Source organism: Macaca mulatta, chromosome 6 (genome assembly GCF_049350105.2).
Source record: "Macaca mulatta isolate MMU2019108-1 chromosome 6, T2T-MMU8v2.0, whole genome shotgun sequence".
Taxonomy (NCBI): domain Eukaryota; kingdom Metazoa; phylum Chordata; class Mammalia; order Primates; family Cercopithecidae; genus Macaca; species Macaca mulatta.
The window spans coordinates 8,787,987-8,805,850 of record NC_133411.1 but is presented as its reverse complement, the minus strand read 5'-3'; the positions used below and the strand labels follow the sequence as shown (position 1 = coordinate 8,805,850).

Genomic DNA, 17,864 nt, shown 5'->3' with positions numbered 1-17,864 from the left:
TAAACACTAATAAAAGATATTTTAATATATGCTTTCTTCAACTACTCCAACATTGTATAGCTTGAAAGTGACTGTAGCAATGTATTAGGTTTACTTTTTTTTTTTTTTTAAATTTTACTTTAAGTTCTGGGATACATGTCCTGAACGTGCAGGTTTGTTACATAGGTATGTGTGTGCCATGGTGGTTTGCTGCACCTATGAACCCATCATCTAGGTTTTAGGCCCCACATGCATTAAGTATTTGTCCTAATGCTACTATCCCTCCCCTTTTCCCCTACCCCCCCAACAGGCCCCGGTGTGTGATGTTCCCCTCCCTGTGTCCATGTGTTCAACTCCCACTTATGAGTGAGGACAGGCAGTGTTTGGTTTTCTGTTCCTGTGTTAGTTTTAATTCTCCTGTACACTGAAAGTCTCGTATTATACTTGCATTTGCTGCTATAAATACTCTGAAAAGTTAGAGGAAATGATAAAAATATATTGACAGAACCAAATAGCAAGAATGCAATCTTCTGATGTGACATCGAACGTTTCAAATCATCTTTGTATTTGTGTCTTGGTTGTGCGTGAGCTGTTCCAGTCTGTATTCTTGCTTATAGACCTGAAGGGTGCATGTTTCCTTAACTGGGATCTGGAGTTCTTGAAGTGGTAAAGCAATAAGCTCCTTGTTTCTGAAAGTTTTAGGTAAGAAATCAGCTTTCATGAAATGAGCATACTTTTCAAAGAAGCGCCACATTTGAATACCTACCAGAAGCTGTCCAGCAAAGCAGACGAAGAGGATGAAGGCCAGCAAGAGAAACGCAGCCCCAAAGGAGATGCCCAGGACGGACGTTCTACCAGGAAACAAAAAGTAGCAAGTCAGGGTGGAGATCGTTTCTATCATTCTGGAAAGCTACCAGTAATACTTTTGGGTTAATGAGGACTTTATTAAATTCAGACTGCAATCCTCACTAAAATTTTGAGAAATAAAAATGGAGCTAAAATACCACACACATGTCCATAGAAAAGGGTCTACACAGCGATGGCCAATCAACTTACTCTGACTCAATAAAACTGCCTCATAAGCATCAGTTCTTTATGGAGGATAAAGAATCTTTTTAAATGACTTGCCCATGTGTCTGGCAGTTTCATGTGGTACTTGGCCACATCCCCCATCTCGGTGGCCTCTTCACTGCCAGTGAGATCCTGGCAGCTGCTGCCTTAAGGACAGCCTCACACCTTGATAGCCTGGAAGTCCTCAAGTTCCACCCTTGTTCCTGTTGACCCAGGAGACACTGAGTCCTCCCCCCGCCCCCGCCAATCTCATGCAACCAGATTCAACCTATTTTGTTCAACACAGATGCAGCAAAATGTGTAGCAAGGCTTTTTACACGCTTGAGTGCACCAATGAACTCAAAAGCATCCCATGATCATGTGAAAAACACACCTACCGAGTTGCGAATTCTGCTACTGACAGATTACAGGTTTATTTATAAGAATTGTATACATATCCAAAAGGTCCTTTAAATAATTAAATAATTCAAAGCCTTTTAAAGCTGAGTTTAATGCCAGGATAGAAGTTACAGAGGTATAAAAAGTACTGAAGCACAGTGAATCATCAAAGATGAGATGCAAATGGAACATCCAAAGGGAGGTTGGATGGTGTGTGAGACCAAAATGGAACCTCATGCCAATGAGGTTGGCTAGAGACAGTGAAGAAACAGAGGATTTGGCTAAGAAGAGGAGTAACATCCCGAAACGACGACGTATGGGACAGAAGAACCAGATATAAGACAGCCACAAGCTGACATCATCCTGTAAGTGCACTCCTGTGAGCCCCACAGAAAGAGAAACAAATTCAGCAGTTAGTGCCCTGAGTAAAGCCCCTGATGCTGTCATGGTGAGAAGCTGTCCTCAACTCTCTATCTCAGATACCTACTTTATTAAGAGAGATGACTACAGGGACACACATCAAACAACATCTACAAAAACTCGAGTTCAAACCAACAATTGGACCTGACCCAATCAATAACTTTTGGGCAATGAGTCATGTCCTGGACATGATTCACAATGCTTTCAAACACCTGGCCTGATAATAATATTTGTTCAGATTTTATGAGTGATGATAAGACTCTGCGGGAGGGTGTGTATATACCAAGTACACCTAGATTGCTGACTAGTCTGATGGGCCAGGCTCATGCTAGGCTGTTCTGACACAAAGATGAGTAAGATGTGATCCTGCAGCAGCGGGAGGAGTGCCAGCCCACATCTCAGAGCTATGGAGGGTGCTTGCCATTATCCTCATGACTAAAGGCGACCACAGTGATTCATCTGCTGAGCTTTGATTTGCTATCTTCTCTTCTGTTTTTACGAAGGAGCTCTGACAGGTTTTTTTTTTTTTTTTTTGGACACTGTGCTCTCCTAGCTTTTTCTTGGTGTCAAGGTAATGCCATATTCATAAGGCTGAGTATAGAAACAACATTTCGTCTTTTTTTTTAGACCCCAAACTGTTTAAATACTGAATGAATGATATCTTCTTGAAGGTGTGATAAAACTCAAGTATGAAATTATCTGTGATGATGATGGTGATGATGATGATAATGATGATGGTGATGGTAATGATGACGGTGATGATGATGACATAGGTGATATGGTGATTGTGACAGGGATGGTGATGGTGATGTTGATCGGGATGGTGATGGTGATGGTGATGGTGATGACAATGAGGATGGTGATGATGGTGATGATGATGGTGATGGTAATGATGATGATGGGTGATGGTAATGGTGATGATGGTGATGATGATAGGGATGGTGATGGTGATGATGGTGATGGTGATGATGGTGATGGTGATGATGATGATGATAATGAGGATGGTGATGGTGATGATGGTGATGACGGTAATGATGATGATGGGTGATGGTAATGGTGATGATGGTGATGATGATAGGGATGGTGATGATGATAGTGATGGTGATGATGATAATGAGGATGGTGATGGTGATGATGGTGATGATGATGGTGATGGTAATGATGATGATGGGTGATGGTAATGGTGATGATGGTGATGGTGATAGGGATGGTGATGGTGATGATGATGGCGATGGTGATAGGGACAGTTATGGGGATAATGGTGGTGGTGATGGTAGTGCTGGTGGTGTTGGTGCTACATTCTAACATCTATAGAGTATTCACTATGTGCCAAGTGCTATGTATATATGTACATATATAGTTCACTTTATTCTCATAATAATCCTATATGGTAGTTAGTATTATTACCTCATTTTGCCAGAGAAACTGATACACAGGGAAGTTAAGGAACTTGCGTAAAGTTATAGCTTTATTAAGTGATGTTGTTGGCATTTATGTCTACCCAATTCTATTCCCGATCCAGGTTCTGTTTTAGAAATAGACATGTCACATTTCTGCCATGTTTATTGGTTCTGTTACTTGAGTCAATTTTGATAATTTTCCTAGAAAATTATCTTTTTCATTTAGATTTTCAAATGTAAAATATTCTATGTAATATTTTCTTATAATTTAAAAACTCTCCGTATTTGTAATTTCTTATGCTTAATGCCATTTTCTTTAGATCAGATTTGTGAGGTTTTGCATGTTTTGTTGATCTTCTCAAAGAATAAGTTCTTGGTTTATTATTAAGGTCTGCTTTTCCTTTCTATATTAATTAGTTTCTGATTCAACTTTTAAAAATTCCTTTCTTCCCCCTTACTTAAACTTATATACTTTATTTTGGATTGTCATTTATTAGAAAATCTTTTGTATCTTCTAATAAGTGCATTTAAGGACATAAATATTCTCCTAGTTACAGCTTTTGCCAAATCCCACAGTCTTTAATTCATAGCTACTCATTATCACTCTTTTCTAAAAAGCCTATAATTTCAATTTCCATTTTCTTTTAATACTAAAAGTAACTCAGAAGTCTGAATTTTAAATTCCACAAGAATATTATTTTTGGTTGGTTCTTGTTATTTCTAATTTCATTTGATTTTATCGGAGATTGTGGCCTCTATTATTTCACTTTGACAATTTATTTTTCTTCTGGAATGGGATAAATATGCTCAACTTCTATGTCTTATGAAATTTTGAAAATTACATGTAATTTTTATGCTGGTAACAAAGTGTTTCTCTAAATATAACTATTCAAGGAACCTTATGAGTTAGTCAAATCCCTAATGGGCTGGCTTACTTGATCTGTCAATGTTAGAATATATTAACATTTCCAAAGAGGAGTGTAGGTTTGTCCATGTATTTGAACATTTTAACACTTTCTGCTTTATTTATTTCAAAGAGATTTTGAAGTGCATAAATATTTATGACTGTTAAATTTTTGGTGCCTGAATCATAATAAAAATCTTTCTTTTAATGCTGAATACCTTTCATTTGAATTCTTTATTGTCAGGAATTTATATTATCAATATTTCCTTTATTCTATAAGCTGTTTCCTGGAATAGCTATTCTATATACTTTATTTCCAACCTCTCTCATTTTGCTTCAGCTAGATCTCCTACACATGGTGTAGATGTGGACTTTGCTTTGTAGCCCCAATCTTTTAGCCTTTTTCCATGAATAAGACATTTTTATCCATTCACAAATACAAAATTTGTTAATATTTGACCAATTCTTTCTATCTTATTTTCTTAAAATGTTGGGTAGAATTCACACACAAATAATCTGGGTATGAAGTTTCCTTTGTGGGAAAATTTTTTAAAACAAATTCAATAAATGTAATAGATACATGCACAGTTAAATTTTCTATTATGTTTCAGTTTTTGGTAAATGGTCTTTTCAAGAAACTCATTTTATCTGAATTGTAAATCTGTTTGGCCTCAAGTAAGTTATAGCATTTCATATCTATCCTGTTAATATCTGTAGAATCTGTAGTGAGTCCTCTTTTTTCCCTTAAATTGTTAGTTTGGATGCTTTGTGATTTTCTCCCTGTTTTCCTTTCTTGATCAGTCTTGCTAGTGGTTTAGGAATTTTCAAAGTCTTTTTCAAAGAGCCATATTTTGGCTTTACTAATTTTCACTACTGATGGTTTTCTATTTTATTGATTTCTTCTTGTTAGTATTTATTCCTTTCTAATTGCTTGATTCTAAATTGCTCATCTTTTTCTGCTTCCTAAGATGGAAATTTGGACAACTGATTTTTAACTCTTTCCTCTTTTCTAATTTTAAAGCATTTTAAAGCTACAAATTCCCCCCTAAATTGCTGCTTTAATTGCAATCCCACACATTTTGATACATTACATTTTGATATTTAAACATCTTTGCATTTCTCTTGTATTTCTTATTTGACTCCTGGGTTAGAAGCATATAGTTTAACACTAAAATATTTGGGGATATTTTAAAATACTCTATTGTTAATGATTTCTAATTTGATTTTAGTGTGGTTAGACATCAGACTATATGATTTTTTGTCTTCATATTTATTTCTGTATTTTCAAATTTGTGGAGATGCTTTTATGGCCTAGCATAAGTAATATCTTTGTAACAGGTTAATGTTCCATGTGCACTTTAAGTAAACAAGTATTTTTCAATTCAGTTTAGTAGTTTATGAAACATCAATTAGTTTTAGGAAGTTGATAATGTTGTTCAGACCTCCTATATATTCCTATTGGTATAATAATAAGAACTAGAAAAGGGATACTAAATATCTAATTATGTCATAGATTTGTCTCATTTTTTCTTGGATTTTGTCAGATATGCATAAGATGCTTTTATGGTCTACTGTAGGTTAAGTGCTTTCATATCTGTATTTTATAGATCTGTTATTAGGTATAAGCATGCTTTATGATTTTATGTCTCCTGGTGAAATGACCTTTTTATCATTACTCACTATCTATATTTATCTCTGTTAATATTTCTTGCCTTCATAACTACTTTGTCTGATATTAATATATGTATAGTAGTTTCCTTGTGCTTATTGTTTACATCAGATATGTTTTTCATCCTTTCACTTTCAAGCTACCTAATTTTTGTATTTAAGGTGCACCTCTTGTAGAGAGAATGTGGCTTGGTCATACTTTCCTTTGGAGTGTTTAGTCCTTTCGCATTTAATAATGTTTGAATTTAATCTTACCGTTTGGTTATCTATTGTTTATTTGCCCCATTGGTTTTATTTGTATAGTGTGGTCTGTTACTTGTTGCTACTATTTCAAACCTACCATTTTACTGTCTGCTTTATATTTGTCTCATTTACTTTTGTTTTTCTGTTCTTCCATTATTGTCATTTTATTAATTAAATATTTTAAAATATTTTTCATTTCCTCTTGGCGTTTTAGCTGTACTTCTTTTATTTTTAGTGACTGCCCAAGAGTTAATACATGCTTTCTTAAATGAAAGATAAATATATTGTCTTTTATACTCTCATACAGTAAGCATGTCCAATACCCTCCATTCCTTCCTTAGATTCATGTTTTCTTCTGACATCATATCACCTTAGCTGAGGAACTTCCATTAGCATATCTTGTATGTTTGCTGGTGATGAATTCCCTCTTTTTTTACCTGCAGAGTGTTTTTCATCTCAACTTTGAAAAGGAATATTTGAATTTAATGTTTAACTCAGGGTTAATCATGCTCCTATCAGTGGTTTAAAGATGTTCAAGTGTCTTTTGCTCTCCATAATTTCTGATAAGAAGGCAGCCATTCATTCTGTCATTGACCCCTTGTAAGAATTGTGTTTTTTTTTTTTTTTGTGGGTACATTTAATGTTCTTCTTTCTTTTTTTTCTTTGGTTTCCAGAAGTGTGACTATAATATGCCACATGTGGTTTCCTTCATATTTATCATGCTTGATGTTCATAGAGATTCTTGCCTTTGGAGATTGATGGATTTTAACAAATTTAGGAAAACTTGTCACTAAGTGTGTTGGTAATTTCTTGTTTCCTTTCAAGTATATCTCTGTCCGTCTCCTAAAGACTTCATTTCACAGACTCTTTGTCAAATGTTTCTAGCTAGTTTGGCTGATGAGAGCTGGTGGGAGACTGGGAGGCAAGGGAAAGAAAGAGATTTGGTATATTTCTCCTTCTTACTCTCTCCTTGGTAGTCATTTTCTGGATGGCCTGCAACTCCTGCCTTTTCTAAAGTTCCAGATCCTTGTCAGACAACACCTTACCTTCGTCTAGCTCTAGCTTTGCATGGTTCTAGCATCTGCAAGAATGCCCAGGAGCCTGGGTTTCTGCTAACAACACCTCTATCCTGTTTCCTTACAAGTCTAGAGGTGGTAGAAAGTTTCTTCTGTTGCTACACCATGGCTACTATACTCTCCCCTCTTTGGTTTATCAGCTTTTCTGTTATTCTGTAAATACTTCTTTTTATTAAATTCCCTTTCTGAAAAACCTAAGGCAATTTGTTTTCTTTATTGGAGCCTAATCCATAAACTAGATAAAAAAAGCTTTCTCTGGGTACTATAATATCATTAATAGTTAGGTAGAAACCTAGGGAAGAACTGTAACAGTGACTTCTCTAAATTCCTTTCTTTTTCTTTTGAAGACAGCAAAACAAAGTTGTTACTGGAAGTATTTAGCATTAGAAGTATTGAGAAATATGTATATATTCCTTGGGTTACGCCATACTCTAATTTTTTTTATAAATGGAACAAGGGATTATAGAATTATATTGGCCTTCAATTAAACACATATCAACTGATTTAGAGACAATTATGTGTTAATCTACTAACAAATCATAAGGTTTATTTTGTGAATCAGAGTTTAAATAATGGATTCTTGTACTACAATGAATTATATAGGCCTTTGTTTCCTAAAATGCATTTCAATGTTTCTTTTTTTTGAATAATTATTCACTATGAAGAGAGTTGACAGAGACATTCTAAAGTAAGGTCAAATAGACCTGGAAAACAATACATGTATTAAAATGTGACTCTTCCTATTTTATAATAATATGCTGGACACAGTGAAGAGCATCCCAGAAGAGTTAGTTGTTAACATTTTTTTGTGAATGTATCTGATGACCACTACTTACTCCTTCCTCAAATGTCCAAATCTATTAAGAGCTGATAAAGGAATACAGTGTTACTAATACAGCTTACTATCTGTTTTTTATTTGCTGTAAGATATGATATGCCCATTTAAGCAGGGATAATCATTCTTAAAAGTATGTTGTGACACACAAAACTGACTAAAGAAGAAATGAAAAATATAAATAGGCTTACGTATAAAAAGTAAAGAGATTAACTTGGTAATTAAAAAAAATCTACTTACAAAGAAAAATTCACGTGCAGATGTCCTCACTGGTAAATTTTCCCAAACTTTCATTTAATTTTTAAATTTTTTTGAGACAGAGTCTTGCTCTGTCACCCAAGCTGGAGTGCAGTGGTGCAGTCACAGCTCACTGCAGCCTCTACTTCCCGGGCTGCAGCCATCCTCCTGCCTCAGCCTACCAAGTAGCTGGGACCAACAGGTCTGTGCTACCACGCCTGGCCAATTTTTGTATTTTTGGTAGAGATGGGGTTTTGCCCCTTTGCCCAGGGGTGTTGCCATGTTGTCCAGGCTGATCTCAAACTCTTGAGCTCAAGCAATGTACCTGCCTCTGCCTCTCAAAGTGCTGGGATTACAGGTGTGAGCTACCATTCCTGGCCCAAAACTTTGAAAGAAGAAGTAATATCCATTTTTTACAAACTCTTCCATCAAATGGAAGGGAAGGGAACAGGTCTTAACTCGTTCCGAGACCAGTATCACCCTGATACTAATACCAAAGACATCACAAAAAAGTAGAAATCAGTATCTCTTATGAATATGGATACAAAACTCCTTAACAAAATATTAGTTAATTGACTCCAGCCACGAGTAAAAAGGTGTACATATCAATACCAAGTGGAGTTTACCCAAGAAATGTAAAGTTGCTTTAATATCTGAATATCAGTCAACCTATCAATAGATCACATTAATAGAATAGAAGAAAAAAATACATTATCATCTCAATAGCTGCAGAAAATGGATTTGACAAAATCCAACACTATTTCACAATGAAAACACTCAACAAACTATTACTAAAATGGAATTTCCTTATCTTGATAAAAGGTCACCATGAGAAACTCACAACTAACATCATACTTAGTGGTGAAAGGCTGAATGCTTTTCTCCTGAGATTGAATAAGAAAGGATGTGTGCTGTGGCTACTTCTATTTAACTTTGTACTGGAGGTTTTAACCAGGGAAATTGGGCAGGAAAATAATATAAAAGGCATCAGATTGTAAAAGAAGAAGTAAAACGATCTTCATTTGTAGGTGATATGGTCTTGCATATAGAATAGTATGTGACAACCTGAGATTCAGACTTGGGGTGGCTCAAACTCTCACCAATATGCTCAACTTCAGGCTGTTCAGTATTCTAGTCTATGGCATACTGGCATTTATGTTCAGATGGACCTCTCTTCCATCTGAGTTCTTATGGGCTTAATGCTTCTGCCCCCCAAAATCTATCTGTTGAATTCCTAACCCCCAATGTGATGGCATTAGGGAAATGGGGCCTTTGGGAGGTGACTGGGTCATGAAGGTGGAGACCTCATGAATGGCATTAGTGCCCTTATGAGAATTGGCTGCAGAACTAGCTATTTCTTTCTGCCATGTGAGGATACAAGAAGACAGTAGTCTGCAATCTGAAAGACAGCCCTCACCCGAACCCACCCATGCTGGCACCCTGATGTCAGACTTTGGCTTCTGGAACCATGGCTTCTAAATTCCTATTGCTCCTAAGCTACACAGTCTGTGGTCCTTTGTTAGAGAAGTCCAAAGGACTAAGACACCAGGGAACAACAAATACTGTGAGACAAAGTAATGGTTGGTCAAACGCTCTTAATTATAACCATTTATCCTGCCTGTTCTGTCAAAAGCATGTTCAGGTCCATTAAGTATACAAAGATGTTGGTGTAACTTAATCAATTTTAATTCACATCCCAGTTGCAAAACTGCTTCTTTTTAACCCTGAAGCATAACTTATTACGTATGTACTGAAAAGCAAACTTGAGTCTTCCCTGTCATGAGGCAAGAAAAATTACTTTTAGTGTTCATTTTTGACTTTGGTGCTTTACTCAAGCGCATTCTTACGGAATACGGAAGAGGCTGATTCTGGACAAGGTCCTCTTTCCTTTCTGCTTTTTTTCCCCAGTCAATGAATTGCTTAAAGGTGGCCTGACAGGGGTGAGAAACACATTTATTGATGAGAGAAGCCCAGTGGAGACACACATTCCACTCAAAAAGCCTACGAAATGTATTAATTACAAGCCATCTCTCTGGGTAAATAATGATGTCTTTGGCATTCTATTGAATGTCATGACTTTCACGGCCTCTCTCCTGGTTGACTTCACTTCCCTTACTTCTTCCCTAAAGCAAGCCTCTCATCAGCTCTCCACTCACATCTGTTGTGTGGGATTCAGTCAGGATGATAAGAACCAAAGGAAGCAAACTTTTCTTTTAATTATAAGTTAGCATGAAATAAAAATTCTTCCTTTTTAAAAGATAGAACTTCAAAATGAAAGGGAATTCAGTAAAAAAGAAAAGAAGAAAGAAAGAATCAAAAGTTGAAAGGAGGAAATGGAATTTAAATATTCATCACCATTACAGTAGCCTTTCTCTGATGAGAGGACTTTAGCTTTGAGATGTTCTGGACACTTGAAGGTTCTGAGATGTAGGAAAGAAAAAAGAGATGATCTTTGGCCAAGTAAGAAGAGTTCTACCTTTACAGCAATGATAAGGGCTGAAGATCTGAATTTTCAGACACACTGTATTCCCCAGAAAGTGCAGAGTCTCTCTTCCTATACCCTCTACTTGGGGGAGCTCATCCCATCTCTTGGATTTAAATAATCCATAGGTGCAGGTTTTTCAGATTGTATCTCCACCCAGCTCTATAGAATCTATAGCAGCTACAGAGGGTTTCACGGGAGGTTCTATAAATTCTGTAGGTCACATACTCCCTTCTGTGTGAAACCCCAGCACCTGATGTGTAGCAGGCACATGTATCTCATGTCCAGAACGGAGCCCTTGAGTTTGCTCTCCCTCCCCAACCTGTGCCTGCCCCAGGATTCTCTCTTTGTAAATGGCAACAGTTTTTCCAACTGTTCAGGACAAAATTAAACAAAATTAAAACCCCTGCAAAACTTATTTTCTCATACTCCTTATATCTAATCCAGCAGTAAGACTTGCCTATATCATTCTGTACAACCTATGCCAGGATTTGAACGCATTTTACCACCTCTAGTATTGAGTATTGAAATAAGTAATGAAACTGATATTAGAGATCTAAGCAGAAATAATAATTCTAAGATACTTAACATTATAATTTGGTTTATTAATATCTCTTAAATAAAACATCATTATTCTTAATTTTTCTTGGGCTAATGAAACACATGTTATTTACTTAAATTGTGCTAGAAAAAAAATTCATCCTTGTTTTAACAACTGTCCTCATGACCGGTAAACATAATCCATTTAGTTTGGCAGATAATATGAATGAAACTACTTAAAAACAGAAAAAGCAATTCATGCTTGATCACTTTTGGTCTTCGAAGGTAGCTCACATTTTTGATAAAGTTATACTACAGGGCAGACAGAGTGAGAGAGCAACTCCAAAAAGAGGAGTCAACCAATAATTTAATTTTATCTATTCAAATTCTGAGACTACAGCCAGATTGAACGATTATAGGCTGAATAAGGACGATGTTGGGCTCCCCTTCAGGGAAACACCTCCCTTTACTGGTCCTTTCCAGGTAACAAATTTCTCCATTATTAGTTATTCATTCATTCATTTACTCACTCATTTATTTCTTTCCCTTTTCCAAAAACACGAGGCAATTTACCACCAAAAAAAAGCTAAACAAATGAAACAAAGCAAAAGTATAATTAACGAGTTAAGAAAATAAGTAAAGACAGGTCAGCAGAAGTGAGAAGCACCATTATTCTAGCAAAAATGCTTCATAAAATACAACAAAATGGTTTCTTTAAATAGATGAGATAATAGGCAAGAAAGAGAGATTCCTAGTACACAGAAGGTATTCAAATGCAGATCGCTGAGAGGGGCTGATGCTAAAGGCCCAGGAGAAACCAGGGGCTAATACCTGTTCTTGGTGTAAGACTGATGTCTACCCAAGGAAGGTGATGCTCTCAGGCATTTGATTAACATGAAATTAGAACTGAGCTCTTGAATAAAGGCAGGGGCCCTGAAGGGCTGTCCCACCAAGAAACAAGAAACAGAAAAACTCTCCACCAGTCTGGTAATTTTTAGGGAAGATAACCATCTGACTGGGGCCATGAAGAAAAGGTCAGTTTCAAAAATTGGGATCACCAATCTTGCTCCATGCCAGGAGGTGTTGACCCAAATTCACATGACCTCCTTAGTGCAGGAACCTTAGTCTAAGGATTTAATAAAATATTGTGACTTGAATTGGTGAATCCCAGAGATACCTGGCAAAGATACACTGAAATCTATCCCATAGTGATGCCGTTACAACTCAGAACATACAAGACTACCATGGACCCAAATCCTTGCTGTTGATAAATATATACACAAAATTACAGACAATACAAGGACAGACTTAAATGGCAGAATCACATATTGATCAATCCTAAGGAACACAGTAAAATAAGTGATATTTCCGCCAGGCGCAGTGATTCACACCTGTAATCCCAACACTTTGGGAGGCCAAGGCAGGCGGATTGCTTGAGGCTAGAAGTTTGAGACCAGCCTGGCCAACATGGTGAAACTCCATCTCTACTAAAAATACAAAAATTAGCCCAGCTCAGTGGCAGGTGCCTGTAATCCCAGCTACTCGGGAGGCTGAGGCAGGAGAACTGCTTGAACCCAGGAGGCAGAGGTTGCAGTGAGCCAAGATGGTGCCACCACACTTCAGCCTGGGTGACAGAGCAGAACTCTGTCTCAAAATAATAAAGAAAAAGAAATAAAATAAGTGATCTTTCCATATAACATGTTTACAATCTGCAATAGACCAGGCGTGGTGGCTCACGCCTGTAATCCCAGCACTTTGGGAGGCCAAGGTAGGCAGATCCTTGAGGTGAGGAGTTCGAGACCAGCCTGACAAATATGGTGAAACCCCGTCTCTACTAAAAATACAAAAATCAGCTGGGCGTGGTGTTGGGCGCCTGTAATCTGAGGTACTTGGGAGGCTGAGACAGGAGAACTGCTTGAACCCAGGAGGAGGAGGTTGCAGTGAGCCGAGATTGTGCCACTACACTCTAGCTTGGGTGACAGAGCAACACTCCATCTCAAAAATATATATATATGTATGTATGTATGTATGTATATATCTGCAAGTAAAGGAAAACGAAACAAAACTCCATAGGCAAAATATAAAATTATATATACAAAAAGGTTAGGTTTTAAGAACAACATAGACTTCTTAGACATGAAAAAAAAAATCACAAATATTATAATCTCAATGTTGGGTGAAGAATTTATCAGAATGCAGCCCAAAGAAATAAAAAAGTGGAAACTGGGAGGAAATATGACAAAACCTGGAGCCCAGGATGAGAACAAAATATGCAGTTACAAGAACTCCAGAAGAAAGAATAGACAATCAAGACAATCAACAGCAATATGTAAGAGACAGAGGCAGAGAATTTTGCAGAACTGAGCAAAGATATGTGTCTTCAGATCAAAAAATCACACCTAGTCACTTAGGTAGATGAAAACAAAAACACTTATGGAAACAATAAGGTGAAAACACCGTCACCACACCCCTAAGCCAAAAAGATACCTCAAAGCACTCAGAGAGGAAAGACATACTCCCTAGAAAGGAATGTAATGAGACTGACAGAAATACTTCATTAACCAAAATAGAAGCTGTAATGCCACAGAGTAATGTCATCATAAGTCTGAGGGAAAATAAAAGTTAACCTATAATTTTATGCCCAGTTAAACTATTATTCAAGAACTGTGAAATAAGGTAGATACAGAAATTTTAATATAACTAAAAAAGGCAGCTATTGTTACTCATAAATCCCCTCTCCAAAAACCCTAACAACTCATAGACATCACCAAAAAATAAATAAATGAATTTGAAGAAACCAATAATTTTTAAAAAGCATTGATGAGCAAATTAATTGGTAAAGAATGTGGCAGATTTAAATACACATTGACTATAATTACAGTCAGAGCTAAAAATCCTAGGAAATAATTATATTGAAGAGAGATTATGAATAAGTTTAGAATGTATTTCATTAAGCATAAATGTTAAAATTCAATTCACAATTGCCAAGACATGGAACCAACGCAAGCATTCATCAACCAATGAATGGATAAATGAAATGTAGTGTACATACACGATGGAAAATTACTCTGCCACAAAAATAAAAAGAATAATATCTTTTGCAGCAACTTAGTTGGAACTGGAAGCCATTATTCTAAGTGAAATAACTCAGGAATGGAAAACCAAATACTGTATGTTCTCACTTATAAATGGTAGTTAAGCTATGGGTACGTAAAGGCACACAGCATGATACAATGGATTATGAAGACTCCAAAGGGGGAAGGATAGGAGGAGTGAGGGATAGACAACTACGTATTATGTACAGTGTATACTACTTGGGTGATGAATGCACTGAAATCTCAGACTTCACCACTCTACAATTCATCCATGTAACAAAAACCACTTCTATCCCAAAAGATATTGACAAAAAATATATAATATTAAAAACATGTAAATATAAAATACATATTATAAACAATAATTATATATTTTTATTCTTTAACATAAATAATACATATTGAAATTTTAATGATAATCATTAAAAGAAAAATATAAATGATGTATATTCTCTAAACTTTAATAGTAATCTTTAATGAAAAAAATACATAGACTTCCTAACCAGTAAAAGAAATAAAAGAATAAACAGGCCTCTCTGCCTATGGAGTAGCCATTCTTTTATTTCTTTACTTTCTAATAAAGTTGCTTTTAATTTACCATTAATAAAAGGAATAAAAGAACTTGATCAATCCATTAGAAATCAGAAAAAAGAGAATAAAGGACCAAAGAAAAGCAAGGTAAATAAAACACAAAATAAAATGGTAGAAGTGGGTCCACTCACACCAATTATAAAATCAAAATACAGATGACAAAATAAATATAGAAGAAATTAACATGAAGAAAGATATCAAATTGAATAAATAAAACCAAAATAAAAACATGTATTGTTTAAAGGAAGCATACCCAAATAGTAACAGTCAAGAGGGTGGAAAATTGGGTCTACAGTAAAGAGGACACAAGGTAAACATTTGCAAAAGTCTGGATTATGGACCCGTGTGTGTTTATTATATCACACTCTGTAGTTTTTTGTATCTTTGAAATATTTTCTAGGAAGATTGTTTCTAAAGAAAAAGAAAAAAAAGGAGATATTAATACGAAAGAAACACGAAGAAGTCACAGAACAAGAAGCCTGAGGCTGTTACAGCAAGTGCAGGTCTGGGGGCTCCATTAGATGAGGCTGTGGGTTTTCCTTAGAGCGAATGCAACCTGCGTGCACCCACAAAAATAATGGGTGATGAAGCTTGAGAGAATGAACGTCCATGGGTCCTCATAAAGATGCAATACCACAGAAGAGAGACAAGGAAAACCAAAGCCAAGCCAGCAAAGACATGACAGAGATGTGTTTCTTAAAAGTGAAATCCCACGAAACGTTTTCCCTGGTTCCTGGAAGTCTTATTGCCTTCTTTGGAGGCATCTTCTAAATTGCCCCCAGTCCTCCCAGTAGGTGACAGATCCTGTATTACTTATAATGCAGAGAATACAGAAATACTCATCCAATAGGAAGATGTAGAAAAATTAATGAATCTATCTATGTAAGAGTAACAGTGAGGACCCCTTCCCTGGGTAATATTTATTCCACCTATCTAGCTTTCAAAATGCTTTTCTGCTCTATCAGTCTATAAGCCAGTGTGTACTGGGATGGCTGTTTCTCTCCAGTACCATGATAACAGGCCTGACACTAAGGAGCTTAATTTGTTAACATTTGTTTGAATGGAAAACTGATATGTTCACATTGGGACATTTCACTGAAGATTTTGTAAGTCCTGAAGAAGGGCTCCTTTTGCCCATGTATTACACTTCCAATTCATGGGGAGAGCGGAAGTCTACTGGAAACCCCTTCCATAAGGGAGCACATTGCTAAGGAACTGGACACACATGAACAAAACTTTCACCACTCTACAATGCATCCACGTAATCAAAAACCACTTGCACCCCAAAAGTGGTTTTTGGCTATTTGGCTCAGTGCCCAGAAGAAAATCCTTTGAAGTACAGAGGCGGAGAAACAGACAACTTCTTTGACAAAACACTACTCAATCTAAGCCGCTTGAGTTGCCCACAAAGGCTGGCTGCACCATGAGAGTTAAATGCAAGCACACAACTGAATTCTACTAGATTGAAAATGGTTGCTTTGACCTTAACAAAATAGGTTAAGAAAGAAAAAATATATGATCAGAAGGAAAAAAAATATATATGATCAGAAGGATATAGAAAGAAACTTCTTTCTATATCTCCAGTTATTAAAAGAAGGACGAGAATTTTCTTTAGATTGTAAAATGAGAATTAGCTTTCTTGAAGAAAGTCACCTGATTGGTCTTGAACAAATTAAGAAGGTGCAAGAGAAAGATGACCTAGGGATCCTAAAGTGATTGGTTTTTCACCAGTAAGTGGAGCCAGAAGGAATTCACCTCAAAGCATGAAATGTGGTTTGCTCCGATTCTCCCATTTGCACCCACGTCTCTCCTGGGAGAGGTCGGCTGAACCTTGACTTGTAACAATCAAAGACGGCTGTGGAGTGGATTTCAAAGAGAGGGCCGTGTAACGCACAGAACTTGGACAAAATGGATGGGCGGGCAAAGTGTGTCTTATAGTGAAAGGCCATGCCCTTTCAATATAATATAATGCCATTTGTTTATTAGAAACCACATCTGGGGACTGCGCTCTTTGTGGGTAAAGTTTATTGAGCTACATTTCCTAGACTGTGCATCAGAGTAATACCAACATCAAAACAAGAAGGTTAAATTATTATTTTTTTAAATCCCTAGAAGTTTGAATCAACATGTCCACTTGGAAAATCCAACATTATGCTCAGGAAGACACATGGGGGCCACTTAACCTCCGAGGTCCTGGGTTACTCTCCCTTCACCACGACATGTTAAATCACCCCTCTGTCTACACATTAGCATCCTTTCACACCTTTAAATATAACTGGGCTCCAGTGGAAAGGCAACCCAGGTGAGAATCCCAATGGAAACCAGAAGTACTTACTTTGGCAGCACGAGAATCTGCACAATGAAGATACAGAAGAATATGAGACAGGCACAAGTCACGTAATACTTGAATGCTGGCAGTGCCGTGGCCCGGTACTGAAGGGGAGAAAGGAACCTGTGAGTGACGGTTCTCCAAGAGAAGAGCTGTACACAGTGACCAGCAGCCTAGTTGTACCCAGAGCATGCACCACACTCAGTAATTGTGTAGATTGACGCCAACGCGAGGGAAGGAGAAAGCCTGTTCATCTCAGCAGTGAGTGTTTTCTTCCCCCATAAGAACTGTGAAGGAGCGACTTCCAAGGACCACAGTTTATGAGTGGAACTGTTTTCAAAGCCATCTATAAGCAACTGAATCTCTCTAGTAAGGAGAGAGGTACCTGACCAGAAGGTTGAGTGAGTGAACTGTGAATCGCGCCTGTGCCCTGGGTCCCATGAGGGTCTGTTGTTTATGAGTATTGAGGGAAAGGGAATGACTTCTCATATACTATTTTACTTTTCAATACTACTGAGGAAATGCAAGTCATATTCCTTTATTTTAGTATTTTATTTTATTATTTGTCTTAATGCCATTGAGAGGTGATGGGTAAAGTTACAAGACCAAAAGGTTT

General features: G+C 36.8%; 1 protein-coding gene across 1 annotated transcript in view; it reads right to left on the bottom strand.

Annotated features, from left to right (window-relative positions):
* The window catches only part of ADCY2 (adenylate cyclase 2), a 426,140-nt gene that overhangs the window by 84,017 nt on the left and 324,259 nt on the right, over positions 1 to 17,864 (bottom strand). The window contains 2 exon segments of the mRNA NM_001265652.1: positions 746 to 830; positions 17,255 to 17,352. Of these exon segments, the coding sequence (NP_001252581.1) occupies positions 746 to 830; positions 17,255 to 17,352 (183 nt within the window).